This window comes from Neophocaena asiaeorientalis, unplaced genomic scaffold (genome assembly GCF_003031525.2).
Source record: "Neophocaena asiaeorientalis asiaeorientalis breed wild unplaced genomic scaffold, Neophocaena_asiaeorientalis_V1.1 scaffold96, whole genome shotgun sequence".
NCBI lineage: Eukaryota > Metazoa > Chordata > Mammalia > Artiodactyla > Phocoenidae > Neophocaena > Neophocaena asiaeorientalis.
Genome location: NW_020175831.1, coordinates 4,989,350 through 5,011,007, shown reverse-complemented (window position 1 = coordinate 5,011,007; position 21,658 = coordinate 4,989,350). Strand labels below are relative to the sequence as shown.

Below are 21,658 nucleotides of genomic sequence, written 5' to 3'. Positions count from 1 at the left end.
AATCTAATCCAAAATTTTAATGGCCTTTTAGGCCAAATGTTAGGTGCCTCAGAACAGAAGAAATGAACTGTTTAACAATGCTACTGTCAATTTGCCAGCTGTGTTTTTCTTCTAGTGTTAATTCACCCATAAGAAAGATCCCTTGAATGTTTACATTTTAACTACCAGATTTACAAAGTTTAAGAAAAATTGGAAAACCATGTTAACTGCAAGGGCACTATCACTATGAATAACCAAATTTAAATAAATTTAAAAGATACATGAATGAAATGAGTTTACAGCAATTAGTAAAATATACATTACTCATATGAGAATCATTAATATCAATAAATAGAAAATATAACTAAATATTAATAGAACATTGCCACCTTCCAACAAATCCAGGAGCTATATTACACAATTCAGTTTTCAGTAGATAAGGAGGCTTCTAAAATTACAACAAAGCTTGAGTGATCAGTATCTCAAACAAAGTAGAAATAACGTTTTTTGGAAAACCTTAATCTGGGGCCATTTCAGAAAGTGACAGAACTAATACCTTTTAATAGATCAATTCTATCATTTAAGACACTTAAACACTAATGTCTTCCAAAATCATCTGGACAAGAGAAAGTGTGGCTGCCAAAGTCATTATATTATTCTTTAATTTCTAAAAAATTTTTGTGCTATATACTTTTTGGAGTACTGTACTTATGTTAGACTCACTGGCTAGGAAGTCCTTCCCACAAAACTTCCTCAGAAAATTTAGGGTTAGAATTCCTATTCCAATATACAAAGTACCTTTTAAAAGACAGAAATGAAATAAATGAACTTAATAAATGCATCCTACAGCTGAATTCTTTTCCTTGGGATCTCTGATTTCAATGAGATCTATAACTATTTTAAATTAATTTCAGAATAGCTTTTTTAAAAAACCTGGTTTAAAAATTACATCTCACACATTCAACATTTATACTCAACACAGAATAATCTCCTTAGTCACCGTTAATCAAATCAAACTACAGTTAAGCGTTAATCAAGTATATGCTATAAAAACTATATTTAAAACTCCTATTTAGCAAAATCATTCAATTAACTTAGACTTTGCACATTCTAAACTTTGGTTTTATAAGATGATCACAGAAGCTGAGCATTAGGCTTTTATCAGAAAATCCTTCTTAAAAAAACAGCTATGTAATAAATGACATATCAATTCAGAATATGTATACCAATTCTATCTACCTGCAATACAATACATAATGAAGATCCTTAGGCCTTATAAGTAAGTACCTTCTAAAGAACCAAGACTTAAGTATTGTTACAGAAGGTGTCCTAAGGCAGAATATATTACTTCCCAATAACTTTCAGTAAGTAGTGGTTTATCACAATGGTATTTTCATAATGAAGGGGGAGAAGTCTCAAGGGATGCTGAATAGAGAGGTAGGGCAGAAGAAGGAAGACAGGATAATATCTGTTAAGCTGTCACTTGACAAAGCAAAAGAATAAAAATATCCTCTACTACACAGAAATAGGTTCTATTACTTTAAATGTTTCAGATTTTACTATTAACAAATGACTTTTGGATTATTGGGCCTGTTTGTTTTCAGTTTATAATAATAAGAGGCTTGACAGACCAGATTGTCAAGAGAAGAACTAAGTATCAACTTAGGTGATAATATAAATAAATACACTTTTTTTTCTTGCGGTTTAACAACTTTAAGATAAAAGGTTCATTTTTAAAGATATGTCCAAATTAAAAAAAAAAAAAAAAAAAAAAAAAAAAAGAATAGGTACATTTTTACTCCTTTAATTTGGAAAGCTTCTCTCCAAGATCATTCACTAAGCTACCAGTAGCATTACCATGTTATAAGTTTTTTATTAAACAGAACAAGGCCCCTTTTTCCCCTCCTTCAGATATATCGAATGCCCAGCCAATAATCTCTAAAATCCACATTTTAAGCCTTTACATTCTACCCCAAATATACTTGTTCTAAAAGATGTTAATACACACACTTGACTTACTACTTCCTAAAATGTTCTTCAAACCATGTCTCTCCCACAAAGAAGCATAAAAGACTATTTCAAGGATACTCTTCTGATTGATGTGAACAGTTACAGTATAAGAAAGATGCTTTCCTCACATCTCATGTAAGAATTTTGTTGTCGTACCCAGCAAAAGCACAATCTAACATTCACAGAAAGACAGACAAGATGAAAAGGCAGAGGGCTATGTACCAGATGAAGGAACAAGATAAAACCCCAGAAAAACAACTGAATGAAGTGGAGATAGGCAACCTTCCAGAAAAAGACTTCAGAATAATGATAGTGAAGATGAACCAGGACCTCAGAAAAAGAATGGAGACAAAGATCGAGAAGATGCAAGAAATATTTAACACAGACCAAGAAGAATTAAAGAACAAACAAACAGAGATGAACAATACAATAACTGAAATGAAAACTACACTAGAAGGAATCAATAGCAGAATAACTGAGGCAGAAGAATGGATAAGTGACCTGGAAGACAGAATGGTGTAAATCACTGCTGCGGAACAGACTAAAGAAAAAAGAACGAAAAGATATGAAGACAGCCTAAGAGACCTCTGGGACAACATTAAACACAACAACATTTGCATTATAGGGGTCCCAGAAGGAGAAGAGAGAGAGAAAGGACCAGATAAAATACTTGAAAAGATTATAGTCGAAAACATCCCTAACATGGGAAAGGAAATAGCCACCAAGGTCCAGGAAGCACAGAGAGTCCCATACAGGATAAAATCAAGGAGAAACACGCCAAGAAACATAGTAATCAAATTGGCAAAAATTAAAGACAAAGAAAAGGTATTGAAAGCAGCAAGGGAAAAATGACAAATAACATACAAGGGAACTCCCATAAGGTTAACAAATGATTTCTCAGGAGAAACTCTACAAGCCAGAAGGGAGTAGCATGATATACTTAAAGTGATGAAAGGGAAGAACCTACAACAAATATTACTTTACCTGCAAGGATCTCATTCAGACTCGATGGAGAAATCAAAAGCTTTACAGACAAGCAAATGCTAAAAGAATTCAGCACCATCAAACCAGCTCTACAACAAATGCTAAAGGAACTTCTCTAAGCGGGAAACACAAGAGAAGGAAAGGACCTACAAAAACCCAAAACAATTAAGAATATGGTGACAGGAATATACATATCGATAATTACCTTAAACGTAAATGGATTAAATGCTCCAACCAAAAGACACAGGCTTGCTGAAAGGATACAAAAATAAGACCCATCTATATGCTGTCTACAAGAGACCCACTTCAGACCTAGAGACACATACAGACTGAAAGCGAGGGGATGGAAAAAGATATTCCATGCAAATGGAAATCAAAAGAAAGCTGGAGTAGCAATACTCATATCAAATAAAATAGACTTTAAAATAAGGAATGTTACAGGAGACAAGGAAGGACACTACATAATGATCGAGAGATCAATCCAAGAAGAAGATATAACAATTATAAATATACATGCACCCAACATAGGAGCATCTCAATACATAAGGCAACTGCTAACAGCTCTAAAAGAGGAAACTGACAGTAGCACAATAATAGTAGGTGACTTTAACACCTCACTTACACCAACGGACAAATCATCCAAAATGAAAATAAGTAAGGAAACAGAAGCTTTAAATGACACAATAGACCAGATAGATTTAATTGATATTTATAGGACATCCCATACCAAAACTGCAGATTACACTTCCTTCTCAAGTGCGCACAGAACATTCTCCAGGATAGATCACATCTTGGGTCACAAATCAAGCCTCAGTAAATTTAAGAAAATTGAAATCATATCAAGCATGTTTTCTGACAACAACGCTATGAGATTAGAGATCAATTACAGGGGAAAAAAACATAAAAAACACAAAACAAATGGAGGCTAAACTATACATTACTAAATAAGCAAGAGATCACTGAAGAAATCAAAGAGGAAATCAAAAAATACCTATAGACAAATGACAATGAAAAGACGATGATCCAAAACCTATGGGATGCAGCAAAAGCAGTTCTAAGAGGGAAATTTGTAGCTATACAAGGCTACCTCAAGAAACAAGAAAAATCTCAAATAAACAATCTAAACTTACACCTAAAGGAACGAGAAAAAGAAGAACAAACAAAACCCAAAGTTAGCAGAAGGAAAGACATCATAAAGATCAAAGCAGAAATAAATGAAATAGAAACAAACACGACACTAGCAAAGATCAATAAAACTAAAAGCTGGTTCCTTGAGAAGATAAATAAAATTGATCAACCATTAGCCAGACTCATCAAGAAAAAGAGGGAGAGCACTCAAATTAATAAAATTAGAAATGAAAAAGGAGAAGTTACAACAGACACCGCAGAAGTACATAGCATCCTAAGAGATTACTACAAGCAACTCTATGCAAATAAAATGGACAACCTGGAAGAAATGGACAAATTCTTAGAGAGGTATAACCTTCCAAGACTGAACCAGGAAGAAATAGAAAATATGAACACACCGATCACAAGTAATGAAATTGAAACTGTGATTAAAAATCTTCCAACAAACAAAAGTCCAGGACCAGAAGGCTTCACTGGTGAATTCTAACAAACATTTAGAGAAGCGCTAACACCCATTCTTCTCAAACAGTTTCAAAAAATTGCAGAGGAAGGAACACTCCCAAAGTCATTCTATGAGGCCACTGTCACCCATGATACCAAAACCAGACAAAGATACTACAAAAAAAGACAATTACAGACCAATATCACTGATGAATATAGATGCAAAAATCCTCAACAAAATAGTAGCAAACAGAATCCACCAACACATTAAAGGGATCATACACCATGATCAAGTGGGATTTATCCCAGGGATGCAAGGATTCTTCAATATATGCAAATCAATCAATGTGATATACCATATTAACAAACTGAAGAATAAAAACCATATGATCATCTTAATAGACACAGAAAAAGCTTTTGACAAAATTCAACACCCACTTATGATAAAAACTCTCTAGAAAGTGGGCACAGAGGGAACCTACCTCAACATAATAAAGGCCATATACGACAAACCCACAGCAAACATCATTCTCAATGGTGAAAAACTGAAAGCATTTCCTCTAAGATCAGGAACAAGACAAGGATGTACACTCTCACCACTACCATTCAACACAGTTTTTGAAGTCCTAGCCACAGCAATCAGAGAAGAAAAAGAAATAAAAGGAATACAAATCGGAAAAGAAGAAGTAAAACTGTCACTGTTTGCAGATGACATGATACTATACACACAGAGAATCCTAAAGATGTCATCAGAAAACTACTGGAGCTAATCAATGAACTTGGTTAAGTTGCAGGATACAAAATTAATGCACAGAAATCTCTTGCATTCCTATACAGTAATGATGAAAAATCTGAAAGAGAAATTAAGGAAACACTCCCATTTACCACTGCAACAAAAAGAATAAAATACCTAGGAATAAACCTACCTAGGGAGACAAAAGACCTGTATGCAGAAAACTATAAGACACTGATGAAAGAAATTAAAGATGATACCAACAGATGGAGAGATATACCATGTTCTTGGATTGGAAGAATCAATATTGTGAAAATGACTATACTACCCAATTACTACAGATTCAGTGTAATCCCTATCAAATTACCAATAGCATTTTTTGTGGAACTAGAACACAAAATCTTAAAATTTGTATGGAGACACAAAACACCCCGAAGTGTCATTTGTTGAGATGCGGATGGATCTAGAGACTGTCATTCAGCGTGAAGTAAGTCAGAAAGAGAAAAACAAGTATTGTATATTAATGCATATATGTGGAACCTAGACAAATGGTACAGATGAACCGGTTTGCAGGGCAGAAATTGAGACACAGATGTACAGAACAAACGTATGGATACCAAGGGAGGAAAGACTCAGATGTAGAGAACAAACATATGGACACCAAAGGGGGATGGTGGTGTGATGAACTGGGCGATTGGGATTGACATGCATACACTGATGTGTATAAAATTGATGACTAATAAGAACCTGCTATATAAAACAATAAATAAAATTTAAAAATGAAAAAAAAATAATATTCAGTATTTTAAAAAAAAGAAAAAAGAAAGCACAATCTAGCAAATTTTAAAAGGTATCTGTCCCTATGGGGCAACAAGTAGAATTAAGAAACATAATATGGTAATAGGAAAGTACAAGATGGGAGAATGTAAAAAAAGGGGGAAAAAAATCACAGAAGAGATTCCAGTTTAAAGAGTACATAAGTATTTCTAGTCTTGCAAAGCAAATATACAGAAATTATCATGCTCTGTCAACATATCAAGAGGGCCTAACAATTGGATGCCTTCATGAGAATTTGTCATTAAGGAAGAAAAACAAATATCCAAATTTTCCATACTAATACTAGTATGGATTGTCTACCTCAACCTTCATGTAACTACGTCACAATAATACATACGATGCCATTTATATAGCCCTTTATATGCTTTCTCATTTCATTCTTACAACAGTCCCTTCAAGGAGATATATTACCACTACTTTACTAATGATAAACTTAGAGCTCCAAGAGATTAAATTCCTAATAAATAGCGGAACAGTGCTTTCACTCTTTAGACACACGCAACGTTACAAAATAAAGAAATTTAAAAACTAAGCAGGAAGTTGCCATGGTGATGCAGTAGCAGGAAGGCCCAGATCTGCCTTCCTAGGCTGATATCAAGTGGTTCCAGGCTAATCAAAAGAACAATCATTATGAATAGAAATATACAGAAATGCTGTTGTGCTGAAGCACAACTGCTGTTTCAGAGTCCAGCACTTAACAATAAAGATACTACGTTAATTCGAAAATTACCTAACTTTTATTCATGCTTATATTGTAAGTTTTTTGTTTCTAAATATTGGAGTTATATCCCTGAAAACCACACACACAGAGAAAAAAAGAGAAGCAGTTATATAATACAGAATGTTCAATAAATTTTAAAGTGCTAGATTAGTACTGTATCATTTACTTTAAGGTTCCCCTTCTCATGATCTGTCCTAATTTCCCTTTATTCTCTATTCTAATTAATTCAATAACTTTTGTAGAGAAGTCAAATGCTCAATTCAATCTTTATACATTTAATCTTCCGGTGTTCACAGAGAAAATTAATATCAAAAGATTGAACACAAAGTGCCCCTTCTTAAGAAAACCTCCTTTGGGGCTTCTGCTATTTAAGTAAGAGATGACAAAATCATCAGTTAACTGTGCTCCAATATGGATTATAACTGTCCCATATGGAAGATACTAGCCACATGTGGCATTTTAAATTTAAATTATTGGAAATTAATAAAATTTAAAATTCAATTCCACAGTCATACTAGCCACATTTCAACAGCCACATGTGGCTGTGGCTATCATTCTGGATAGGGCAGATACAGAACATTTCCATTATCACAGAAAGATCTATTAGAAAGCAACAAGTTAATCTTCATTTGGATCTTCTGGCTCCACTCATTCCTATATTCCATACCCACTGATTTAATCAACAACCGACAAAGTGGTTAAATTGCCTTTTCTCTGTTAAAGAAAGAGCTACATTGAATGTGTGTGTAATTTATAGTTTCTTGACCATATACGTAATTTATAGTTCTAGTGAATGAAGGAGTCCTTCTCTTACTCCAGCAGCTCTGACATTTGGCTCTTTACCATCATGCTGTCCAGACAGGGTAGAAGGCTCATGGCTCGCTCATGGTAGAAGGCTCACTCTACCCAGACAGGGTAGAGGCTCACTCTTTACCATCATGCTGTCCAGACAGGAGAAGGCTCACTCCTAGGAAAGGGTGTTCTACTCCTATCGGGCTCAGGACTACTGTAAAAATCCTAGTGGCACAATCCTAAAAAGGTGGCAAGTAAAGTTTAGGAAAGCTTGCTAAGTGGAACAGACTGAAGCTTTTCCTCAGCTCACAAATTACACTTCTCTATTAGTTAAAAAAAAAAAAAAAGTTGCTTTTTTTTTTTTTTTTTTCAGAATAAAAAGTATAAGAACAACAACAAAAACTCACCTGCATGTAGCAAGAGGAGCAAACTGAACACCCTTCTCTTTGCATTCCCTTGTTATTCTTTCCTTTACATTTCTACAGAGATCTACAACCCTAGAAAAAAATAATTGAATACAATATTAAGTTTTCACATAATTATAAAAAATCTAATTATTGCTGGTTTATCAGCACATTCAAGTCAGAAATTCTCTTAACTAAAACTTTCATACTCATTCCTTCAAGAATGAACAAGATCATTGAAACTGGCCTTCCATTCATAACTTCAAGGGAGCAACGTCCTTTCCCTTTTTGTCACAGGAAAGACACAAGTCAGAGGAGCATACTCAAGTCTCCTGAAGGCAGTTTCCTAAGCTAAGGAAAATCCAAATTCAAAATAAATTTAATTACAAGATTCTAAAAGCTTTTTAAAAAGCTCTAAAGAAAATGTTAATGAAAATTCAATTCTGGGTTATAGGAATACCAATCTATATACCATCTAAGAAGTTTTCCTTAATTTAAAAATAATTTAATTAATAATCATAGTGCTATACCAAATGTTCAACAGCCTATTTTCAAGCACTAAGCTAAAATCCAGCTCAACAAAGACTTACTGGACATGAACTATGTGTAAAGTTATGCTAGACAGTTTAATACGTTCAATATGAACATTGAAAACAGACAAGTGAGATATAGTTCCTAAAGGGGAGGGAAGATTGATAATATTTAACAATATTAATGTTTTTTAATGTGAGCTGTAACATATTGTTATAACCATATATTCTGTTTCATCTGGAAAATAAAACTCTTAAAGTATGTATCAGCCATTTTATTCTCCAATAAATATCCTGGCTACATATTGACACCAATTCTGTGTTTTAAACCTTGGTCTGTTTAGAATCATGAGAAAGGAAAAGATACCAAAGAAACTTAAAAGGTTGGCCCAATTTGATAAAAACAATAACATTTAAATGGATTATGCTTTACTGAACACATTAAAGTTATCTATATTTCCAATAAGAACAACGAATAACTGATTAAAATATAAATATGAAAAATGTTTGTGTTTTATTAGCATGTCAATTTTTACTTTTATAGTGTCTGAAAGTTTTACAAAATCTGACTTTACAAAACAGCACTCAAGTTAAGTTCTGCTTTATTCTGTGAGAGCTGCAGGCAGATACAATTTATCAATGTTACCTATGCCTTATTTATAGAATGGTAAGGATCCGTGTTTCTTAAAAATCTTTCATAAAGAATTTAGATTATTGAAATTTAATGTCTTTAATTTGAAAATCCAACTTACAAAACAGATACTTTGAATATAAATAAAGGGACTTCCCTGGTGGTGCAGTGGATGGGACTCTGCACTCCCAGTGCAAGGGGCCTGGGTTTGATCCCTGGTCGGGGAACTGGATCCCACATGCGTGCTGCAGCTGGGAATTTGCATGCTGCAATTAAGGAGCCCACGTGCCGCAACTGGGACCCGGCGCAACCAAATAAATAAAAATTTAAATATAAATAAAATCTACTAAACTTTAATATCTACAGGAGTTCATGAATATTACAAATTTATAAAAGTAACAAGTTCTTTATCATGACCCTAGAAAACAGAATTCAAGTGTTACTTGAATGAGGTACTTTCTAGAAATTATTTGTATGGAGTTCTTTAAGTATTTTCTAACAGAACTCATGCAAAGGTCAATACAGTCCATTTGGATCAGTCACTACATAGGAAGTAAACAAAACTGTGTATACCTTTTTTTTTTTTTTTTGGCCGTGTGGCAGGCAGGATCTTAGTTCCCTGACCAGGGCTCGAACCCGAGCCTCTTGCGCCGGAAGCAAGGAGTCTTAACCACTGGACCAACAGGGAAGTCCTGTACTGTGTATACTTTTAAATTCTTACCTGACCTATTAGCAAATTTAACACTATTGACCATTTCCTCCTTGAAAACAATTTCCCTCAGCTCCTCTCACAGCACTGGTTTTCCTCCAAATCTTCTAGATTTTATTCCCCAATCTCCTCTGCTAGCGCTTATTTGTACAACTTAAATGAATCCTTTGTTTTTATCCCTTAAAGGTTGGGGTTTCTTGGAATTCTTTCTCAGGTCTTCTTTCTTTTCTCTTCATCCATTTACCTGTTAAGTGTCTGTATATCTCCTTTGGCTTTAATCACAAATCTCAAGCTGATGTCTCTAAAATCTTCAAATCTCCAACTCAGACCTCTTAGGCAGCTATTTTTATAAGGCTAAATTCTTACACTATTCCATAGTTCATTCATAGGAGTCTATGCAGAATATTCACTGAGCACCTAATAGGTGCAGTCATTGTGCTAGGGCCACAGAGGAATACATAAAAACTAGTAAGACCAATAATCCTTTAAGAAACTTATGCATGAAAAGGCCAAGCAACCTAATAATGTGTGACGGTTGAAGACCCTGATCCCATGGGTTGCTGCTAAACAAGGTCTCTAACTAGCTAAAGGTTTGAAAGAGAAAGCAAGTTACTAAATGGTAACAAATAAATTTTATGTCAGGAATACAGCTGCTTTCCCTTAATTTTATTTATTAAAACTTCAGTTGAAGACGTTGTTTTAAATGAAAACCAAGTATGTAACCCTGTATAAAACAGATATAGTCAGTGAGTCAAAAAAGTATTTAAGAATATACAAGGAAAGTATAAAGAAAAATGAAAAGATAGTGCATGACTAGCTTCCACAGTTGGAAGAATTTAAAGACAAAATTGCAATCACAGGTAAGGAGTAACTGATGACAAGGAAATTCATACTACTGAAGAAGTAACACTACACTAACCCACTTTCCCCAGTAAGAAAAGGTATTAAAGACTAAAATGGTCTCTGAGACATCTATGAACAGCTCCCAAACTATATCTGCTGTTCAAACATGTCAGATGTTGATGAAGTGATAATTCTTTTTATTTATAAGATTTATTCCCCTTATTAAAATTTAGCATCAAAAACTGAATGCTGTGACTAACATATTGATACTATAAATTTGATTGCTATCTTACAATGCATGGACTATTCACATCAATACAGCAAAAGTCAAAACCCATAGTAGATGAAGACAGTGTAGAAAAGTAAAAAGTTTTCTGGGGGAGGAAAAAAAGAGGTTAGGGTAGAACAAAAATGTTAAGATAGGTAACATCTAACAGGTATATTCAGGGGGATTTGTTATATCCTATATACTTTATTATAGATTTAAAATAGTAAATTTTATAAAGTAAAATGTAAGGTATACTAGATTTAAAATGTGCTAACAACCTCAAGAATTTTTTATTAGTTAACTCACAAGTCTATCTTTAATATAACCACTTCACATTTCCTAATCAGTTTTTATGATTAATTCCCTAACCAATATTTGTATGTATATATGTGTATAATTTAAAAACAGAAATTATACATAATTTCTTAAATTGGGTTTCTTTCAGAAATCACTTAAATTCAAGTTAAGATCTTGATTAACAGTGTACATACAAATATCAAAAGCTAAATGAAATACTACAAAAGAAGGTTATATTTTGGGGGGACTTTTTAGAGAACATTTAAGCATATTAACCATTTAAGAATTTAAATCAAAGCTAAGTAAAACCACATAGTGACATTTAGTGTTCAGTAAAATTCTTTAAATGTAAACTGCGGTAATAACTTCCTTCTATGCGACATGGACAAGTCTGTCTAAAATTTTAAAAATGGCTTGCAAATGTGACATTCTGATGAAGATATTAAGTTAAATAAAAGTGATTACCTTGTTTCAACGTTTCCTTACAAAACTTTAAAAGTTTACATATTCACACACAATAAATTACTTCAGCAATTGTATAGCATATTTTAATAATATCAGGCATTTTATTTCATTTTACCTGTCCCAAGGAGCAGAAGTCTCAAAAGATTCCCCTAATACATAGTATTCCAAACCTAAATCCTGTTAAGACATATACACAAAATTAAGAAATTACAACAGATGCAGAAGAGTCCATAATATTAGTAGTATTTCATGTTCATTATTAGTATTTCATGTTTCTAATTCAACCTCCTGGGCTCTTTACTACCTACCTCAAAAGAGCATGGGAAAGTGGCCCCAAGTGTGAGATATAATCTCCAGAAGGACAGAAACTTTGTCTTGTTTTCCTCTGTGCCCTTGGCACCAGGCAGAGTGTCTGACACACGGCAGGAACTCAAATATTTCTCTAATGAATGGAGTCTCTATTCAGAAACTGTCTAGGTACATGCAGAGAATACTAGCAGGACAGATTTTTAGTGGCCTAAACAGCAAATTAACCAATACCAAAAAGTGATCATCAGGATCAAAGGACCAGGGAGATAGGGAAGTTGGGAGAGGAGGGACTAGAGAAAGGAAAAGAAATCTTTTAAAATCAACTTTCCTTTAAAAATAACTTAGAAAATAGTGTCTCTCTTTGTAGTGACTAAATAGCTAGACTATCTGGAACCACCTCAGCTAGGAAAATATATTTTATAGCGTACAAGATATAATACTTATATGATAAGTAACTTATAATACTAAATTTTTTACCCGGAGTACAATTCTGTTTTAATATCAAAATTGGAAAGAGCAATTCATAAGCCACCACAAAAGTATAAAGGTATGAAAGAAAATTTTATAAGGTAGAAAAATCCTGGACTCATACGAGTACAATGATATGCTAAATTACCGTAGGTTAAAATTTAAGAAAATAAAGAAAATAATTTTATTCACTTATAGAAAAAGTATTGTTTGCAACATAAACTGATAAAAGAAATGAGATAACTTACTCGAATGTACGCAATGACATAGGTCAGCAAATAACCTCTCTGTCCATTATCTTCTCCAGCTGCTAATCCACTGTAATTAAACAATACACTGTCAGTATATTTCAAATGAATTATTAAAAATATATAAAACTAACCAAACTGATACAATACCTCAAGATAACTGCTTAACAGATTAACATATGTTACTTTACATCTCATTTTTATTTTAATCTCATTTATCATAAATGTATCAATGAGCTGTCAAGAGAATAGTCTTGGATAACAAAAATATTTTTAATATTCAGTTTGGTAATTAATTTTATATCTACCAAACCAGTAAAACTGACTAATATGAACTCAACTACTTCTACTCATACTGTCAAAAGAACAGAGAATTAGCCACGAGAAACAAGCTTAAATAATCGTCACAAGCATATCAAGATACTTAAAATACTCTTATTTTACTCATATTATATTTTTACCTGTATATTCATGTATTATAGTCTTATTCATATATAAAGATTTGCAATGACTGACTAGGATCTTCCAAACACCAAGAAGTTTTCTGAATACTTGAGCACATAGTTATTTGGAGTATTAGACAAGGTGTTTACTTTATGGGATTTATGATTTAAAAGACAGACAAAACATACTTACACAGATACATTAAAATTTATGAAGCAACATATAGGCAAGTACAAGAGCAACAAACAGTATGAACACATCCATTTCAATTGGAAAGTAGCTTTGTACAGAAGCTGTATTTCGTGATCTAGTTAGAATCAACCCCATATAACATATATTTCAGTCCAAGTACTCTGCTTTGTTAAAGTCATTCTAATTTTAAAAGACTATGAATGATTACTGATTTCCACTACCTTCAGTAGATAGTTTTTAATTTTGCTTTTTCCATGATCAGGCAGAAATTAAATTTTAAGTAGTCTTAGTCAACTAAATAAAACTTATCCCAAATTCTCAAAGTACCCACTAAAAATCCCTCAATAAAAACAAATAAAAGGAAAAATATCTTTTCTTGTGGCTTTCTTGAGTCATGATTGATGGCTAATCTTTATGTCTCTCTTCTTAATACCCTAACTGCGCCTTCTTGGTCTCAGGATGCTGAGCCCTTAACCATGGTGTTGCTTAAGACTCAGGTTTTGAACCTCTGTGATTTGAGCTTCTTCTCATTTCTCTTATGAATTCAGTTAACACCTTTACAGTTAAATCCTTTCTTTCCCCGATGTTTTGTCTGAATTTGGCAGTAAGTAAGTAATACAATGTAGATGTACCCTTGTTCTACACAAATACTGTAAGGCAATTTTCAGCTAGGACATATGGGCTAAATCAGATTTCCTGACTTTGTATTATAGTTGGATATACACGAATTAGTGTCATCCAGAAGGAGTGGCAAAGACTTGATAGGAGCAGCTCTAGTCTAGAACTACATGGGGAAAGGGTATAATGAAATGAAGGGGGGCATTTGTTACTAGAATGTTAATGAGCAAAGAAAACAACTTAGGTCAAGCTGCTAAGATAGAAAATTAAGAAGAAACAGAAGACAATTCTGGGTTAGATGTGTATGGATGTTACGTTGGGGTAGCGAGTCAAATAAAGTTCCAAAACAAAAAGTAAACTAGTCAGAAAATTGCTGTGACAGGTGCTTGGAGGAAAATAGATGAACCCAAACCTCAGGTAGATATGAATCTGAGTCAGACACTAACTCCAAGAGAGAAAAAACCCTACTGATCTAGGAAAGACACAGTTCATGCTAGGCCTACCGGCAGAAGGAAAGGAAAGGAGCATGAAGACTAGGAAAGGGTGCAAGAGACCATTGCTGGGAATCATACTCAGGTGCATTCTGAGTATGTACTTGGTGAGAAGTAGCAGGTATGAACATTTAGTAGGCCTGTCTCTCCTATATCAGGCCTACTGATATAAGATATAGCATCCTGATATATCAGGATGAGAAAAAGTCCGACTCTGCAGTCCCAGGTCAAGCCATTTTTCTTTAGACCCTTTTCTAATATCTGGCCAAGGGGAAAAAAAAGATCTGTTCCACTTGGAATCTAGTGTGACAAACCACACAGAAATATGCATTTTCTTACCCAAAGCAGGAAGAAACTGGATGTCCATTCTAAATTCATAAACCCCCCAAAAGAATAAAAGTCACTCTGGGTTCGCTTTTCTGAATCAAAGGTTTCCCTGCAAATTTAGCTTCTTGGAACCTCTCTTTTTTTAGTTTTCAGAACTATCTAGTCTTCCAGCCAAAATTACTTTAAGATACAATATGTAAACAATAGTAGGGTTTAGAAATTAAGTGCTTCTAACTTGCCACTTTTGCAGCCACTCCAATAAACTATACTTAAATTCAACTGCCTTATGTTAAAGTACCAACATCCATCCCCTACTTCCTTAAAATATCAATTAACAAGGTTCTTAAACAAACTTAAAGCTGTTACATGAGGAAGGACTGGGAAGACTATTGAAAGAGGAATGAGAGATAATCTTGTTATATAAAAGAACCATCTGGTGAACCTAATCACACTCATGTTGAATTACATTAAACAATTTAAGCACTTTAAAACTAATACTTTAAATATAACCCTTTAAAAATAACAACAGCATATTACCTTAAGTTCTATGGTAAATGTCAACACATCTGTCATGATTGGTGACAGGTAATGTTTACTCCGCTTAGCTCTTAGAGAAGTTAAAGTACATTACTAGCAACCATAGATAAACAACCAAAGTATGATTATTCAACATTTGGCTATTATATTCTATTGGATCATATGTGTTCAAAGGTATTTAACAGTGTTTGCGTGGGTGTGGAAGGCAAAAAGGAAAAATGGCTAAGATAACTCACAAAAATGTTCTCAACTGTTGGGAGTACTTCATTAAAAACAATCAATTTACAGCCAATGAGGTGGGCTTCCCTGGTGGTGCAGTGGTTAAGAATCCGCCTGCCAATGCAGGGAACACAGGTTCGAGCCCTGGTCCGGGAAGATCCCACATGCCGTGGAGCAACTAAGCCCATGCGCCACAACTACTCAGTCTGCACTCTAGAGCCTGCGAGCCACAGCTACTGAAGCCCCTGCGCCTAGAGTCCATGCTCCACAAGAGAAGCCACCGCAATGAGAAGCCTGCGCACCGCAACAAAGAGTAGCCCCCACTCGCCACAACTAGAGAAAGCCCGTGCACAGCAACAAAGACCCAATGCAGTCAATAAATAAATAATAAATTCTAAAATAAATAAAGCCAGTGAGGTGGTGGAAACAGGATAAAACAAAAGAACAGAAAATAAAGAATAGATTGAAAATGCCCTAATTCAAAATAAAATACATGAGCTAAACTAACTTATGAAAACTTTATTAGAAAGAAACTTAGTGATGCTTTCCTCCAGCTAGTTATGCAGGAGAAATGATTGAGGAATGAGGGTTGGCAGGGTAGCATCTTATAAAAAATATCCTTGAATCTTTCAGTGGTTAGAACAAACAACTAGTGCCTAGAGAGAACTGGGGGAAAACCGGGACTACTGCTGGAAAACCACGCGAAGATATACTTCCAAGTATCAAAAAATCAAAAGAGCCCTAAGTCACCTGCCTGGTGATAGCCTAGGGCTGTTCAACACAGATTTCTGCATCTAAAAGAAGGGTGCCAGATGAAAGTATATTAAGAAATTAATTATAAACGTAACTAAGAAGTAGCAAATAATAATAGCAAAAAAAATGACACTACAATCAGGGTCTAAGTTTTAATGCTTTACCCTTGCTTTAAAATACATACCTCATTTAATATAACCTATTTTTAATGGATGAATTTGATACAAGTTTGTTGTTTAGTTTAAGCAAATTGCTGGAATTAAATCAATAGTTCTGGGGCCTCGTTATCAGTATCCAAAGAGATCTGGATTCACCTTAAGAAAGATTCACTATTACTTTCAAGTTGTAAATGGCTGGTGTTACATGAGAAAAACAAAACTGGCATTACATGAAAAGCCAGTTCTTGATAGTTGGTGGCTCAAATTAAATAAAACTGACAACATGGTCCCAATAAATACCTAAAGATTAAAATATACTGTTTCAAGGGTGGCACAGTAATTAGGCATAAATAAAGTAGCATAAAAGATGTCAGGGAAAAATAAAGTATTCAGTTTCATAAATCCTTTCAATAAATATTTAATCAAGCATCTAGTATATAGCAGGCATCAATGGTGAGGCCCCAAAAGAGACAGATCATGCCCTATAAAAAGTATGTGTGCGTTAGGACAAAAAGGTCTTTTGTCATCAGCCTATCCCAGTCTAACAGGAAATGCGGCACATTACTAACTAGTAATGATTTGCTGGCTACTCTGAATTGGAACTATAACTATAGATCCCACAAAGTGCAATCTCTGGGTGTGTGTATGTGTGTGTGTGTTGGAGGTGGGGGTGGGGAGTAGTGAGATGAAATTAAGCAAATTTAACCTTACATACAGTGATTAAAATATTATAGCATCCATTTCCCTACAAATGACTGGAAATTTTTGAAATTCCAAATAAACATTTAAATATATAACGAAATAACTTTTAAAAGTTTCAGTCTCTAATATTTAAGACTAAGTAGACATAAAAGATTTAATTTAGATGTAAAAGGTTTTCATTTAAAACTCCTTTAGTGTTTGTTTCTCACTAGTATCATGGGTTTAAAAAGTTTTTAAATCAAATTATATATGTACTCCACATAACTTAGAAACTAAAAAATAGGTACATGAACATTTCAAAAAATTTCAGAGATAACCTGATATCCAACCCATCTGCTCATTAAATGAAACCTTACAGCACTCTTAACTAATTTAGCTAAAACATCAATAATTCCCAAAAAGGTACTGTGGAGAAGAAAAAGTGAAAGATTACTGAATTTCACCTTTTACTAAAAAAATTATAATTCCACTTGCCAATTTCAGAATAGGGTAAAAATAAAACTGAGAGATTATTTTTCAATGTTCAAAAACAGTACAAAGGTAAAGTAAAAATTAGGCCCAAGATTAGATCTTTTTCTAACAATACTGCACTTTAACACTAAGTTCAGAAAATCCTAAAAACAAAGGGCTGAACATTATATATGAGGAAAACACATAAAAGTGGCACATTCTAAGACATATGGCTCGAAATTAAGCGTTCATTTGTTCTCATAAAGAACAGCAAGAAAGGGAAAAAAAAGAAATAAAAGTAAATATTTACAAAGAACTCAGATTAAGGATAATGTATGTGTATGATATATTTTAAGCTCTGAAATTAAAAAAAAAAAAAAGATTGGTATCCAGAAAACTGTTTATTATGTACTTAAAAAGGAAAGGAAAAAAAATGTAGTCCTGATAAATGGCGCTTTCACTATAGTTCTCATCGATCAATCTTATAATCCATCAAGTGGACAGACAGAAACCACCCAATCATTATTCAGTTGGTTACAGATGTGAAATGTTTTCAGTTTCTTTATACCAGCACAAAACAGTAAGTGACAGGAAGTGGAGTATAGATAATTTATCAAATACTTTTGATTAAACACAATTTCCTTTTAAAAACATACTTATAACATGTTTTATACATATACTATTACCACTAAATAGCAACATGACTATGAACTTTTTTCTATTTCACTTAGCACAATAGAAAATAATATAAAATTATCATTAATGAAAAAATACAATAAGAAGATTCACTATGTCACATATACGATTAGACAAGTAAGAGCAACATACCAGTCTAGCCTTCTAAAAACTTTAGAAGTAAACCAACATATTATTTCAAGTTGACTACCATATATTAACATAAATTTAATACTGGAAAGTGTACATTAACAACTGCTTGGAGATATCAGAATTTTAGCTTAACTTTCTCTTGGCATTATGAACTGAAAACCATACCCAAATTTTGAAGCAATGTCATACACTTGTTTTTCATGTTGAAGAACCTTCTCACGGTCCCCCTCAAACAGTAATGTAGCGACACTTAGCTGATTTGGATCAAATCCTTTAAACTACAAAAGAATATTATTATTACAGATAAGTCTTAGCCTACAAAATAGTAAATCAAAACGCATTTTGCTCTTTTTTTCTTCTGATCTGAGCTCAAACATACCAGCTCTTCAAAATCTGAGCTTTGGAACTTTACATGTCAATCAAAAAGAATGCTTAATGTACCTATTTAGGTCATCACAATAGAACAGCACTCAGGAAAAACATTTTACAGTATGCCAAGGTATCAATTATAATGATATATTGGTATGGAAATACAACAAATTAACTTGTAAGAATTATAACTGTACCAAAGAATCAAATAAAACTACCAAAATGACAGAACATAATAAAGTAGCAGGATGTTGGGGGGGAGTAAAAACCAGCAGCACCCTTACATATATACCACCAATAACTTCTTATTAAGTAATATTTTCAAAGGAGACCTTATGTATAAAACAATATAAAACATCTAAGAATAATCTTAAAAGGAAATACATAACTTCATTAGGAAAATATGTCTAAAAAAAAGATGAGAGAAATCTATGTTCCCAAATGCATAAACTAAGTATTATAAATCGGTCGACTTTTGCCCAAATTAATATACTAGTTTATTCCAATTTTAATAAAAACCTCAATGAGCTTCCTAAAATAATGAAGAGTTTCTAAAAATTTTCCAGGATACTGAACAGGTAGATAATGGTGATAACAAGGAAAATTCTGAAAAAATAAGAGGGAGAACTAGATCTACAGCAATTAAATCCATTTAATTTTTCAAGAACAAAAGCTCATTAAACAAAAGCTCTTTTCAAGAACAAAAGCTATTACATAAAAATGTCTTTTTCTTATATAAGTATATGAGAAGATGTCTTAGACATGGCAAATCAATATAAGAAAAGCAAGGGGCTTCCCTGTTGGCGCAGTGGTTGAGAGTCCGCCTGCAGATGCAGGGGACACGGGTTCGTGCCCCGGTATGGGAATCTGGGAAGATCCCACATGCTGCAGAGCGGCTGGGCCCGTAAGCCATGGCTGCTGAGCCTGCGCGTCTGGAGCCTGTGCTCCGCAACAGGAGAGGCCACAACAGTGAGAGGCCCACGTACAGCAAAGAGAAACAAAAAACAAAAATGAAAAGCAAGGACAGGTTAGTTAATGGTGCTGTCACAACTAGTTAGCAATCAGGAGAGCAAGAGGTGAAGATTAACTTAGTTTTTTATCTCACATCATAAAATTGAAATAAAGTCAAACAGTAATAAAGACAAAAAGTTTTTAAATTCCTTTTTAACAAATAAGTGAGAGAGAGAAGAAAATGGTCCTAATCATAGTTCTGGAGGAAGACAGGCTTTTCTAAGCTTAAAAGTAATTAAATAATCAAAGGAAAGATATAAAAATTAGAAACTTTTGCACCGAAAGAAAAAGAAAGAAAAGAAAGAAACCTTATTAAAAAGGAGTCAACTGACTGGAAAAATTATTTACAACATTTATGAAAAAGGCATCTAATAATTCCATTTTTCAAAAGGCACACAGCAAGGCATTAAACCATTCCCCCCACACCCCCAAAAAGAACAAACAGAAGTTGTTTGTTTGACGTTGCTACCCCTAGCAAAATAACCACATTCAACTAATTCACAAAATATTACATCTAGGAAATACAGGGAAATGGTCAGTCTCATTAGAGTTTCAAGAAATATCAACTAAAATAAAATACTATTTCCCCCCTGGATTTACTAAATTTAAAACAAAACAAAACAAAAAATCCCATACGTAATAGCAAGGATGCAATCCAAAAATGACACATATGCACTGTCATGTGTCAAAAGTTTTAAAAAACGAATACTTTTATTCCACTTCTAGATATCTACTATGAAGGAAAAAATTCAAACTATAAAAAATGTTATATGCTAAAACTGTTCAATGAAGTGTTATTTTTAGGAACTTCAAATCCGGGAAAGCTTTTATATTTTCTGAAATTGAATGCATAATTGATTTACTTGATTAAATATTTACTCCAACATAAAAAAATAACAATTATGAAATGTACACAGCAACGTGGAAGAACATAGGTGTGTGTGAGGAAGAGAAATCAGAAAAAATTAATATCCTAAGCATTAAAAAAAATTCTTACCTTTGTAATATAAAACTTTTTTAATCCATCCAAAAATGATGTAAAAATAGAGGAAACCTGAGGTTTGAGAGCATGACCTAAGAAGAAAAAAAAGTTCATATTTTAAGTTAATAGCAAACTAATTTATCTATGTTTTTCATAAGAGCAAGAGGCTACTTTAATTTAGTATCCTAAAAGAAAGTGAACATTTCCATGACTTTAGTTTTTAAAATCTCCTATGTTATACATATAATACATTGGTATTAAGATCTACATCTTTTAAAAAGTCACAAACAACTTTTTGTTTACCAAACTCCTTCTTGGGTTTTTTTTTAAACTCAAATTACTATATGTAATTACTACTACACATAGTTTAGGTTATCTTTCAATGGTATAGTTTATACATAGTAAAATCACTTCATTAATTTTTATTTCATTAGGAACACCCAATGGTGGCTAGTTCTACTTTTATTTTTTTTAATTATGCAGAAACCATTCAGAACTATAACCAAATATGGAGTCAATGCCAAGTTTAAGATTGTTTCTTAATTAATTCTTAATTCATCCAGAATTGTTGGCATAAAACTAGTAATTGCTTCCTTAATTATACCCAGAGAGTTAAAATTGCCAAAAAAACATAAATGGTGTCTCAGAGTCTGTTAAATTAACATCGTTGCCTGTGGATTAAGCTTAATTGAGTAAAAGTCTTTTACTGTTTTCTCATTGTTTTCAGAGTAGCAACTTCTTAACTCCCATGACTATAACATTTAAGAGTCAAGCATCTGG

The 21,658-nt window shown here is 33.3% G+C and overlaps 1 protein-coding gene across 1 annotated transcript in view; it reads right to left on the bottom strand.

Moving 5' to 3' along the window:
* The window catches only part of AGPS (alkylglycerone phosphate synthase), a 132,731-nt gene that overhangs the window by 22,751 nt on the left and 88,322 nt on the right, over positions 1-21,658 (bottom strand). The window contains exons 13-17 of the mRNA XM_024732873.1: positions 20,894-20,970; positions 18,682-18,794; positions 12,798-12,867; positions 11,888-11,949; positions 8,033-8,122 (exon numbers count right to left, since the gene is read on the bottom strand). Of these exons, the coding sequence (XP_024588641.1) occupies positions 8,033-8,122; positions 11,888-11,949; positions 12,798-12,867; positions 18,682-18,794; positions 20,894-20,970 (412 nt within the window). The remainder of the gene's footprint in view (positions 1-8,032; positions 8,123-11,887; positions 11,950-12,797; positions 12,868-18,681; positions 18,795-20,893; positions 20,971-21,658) is intronic.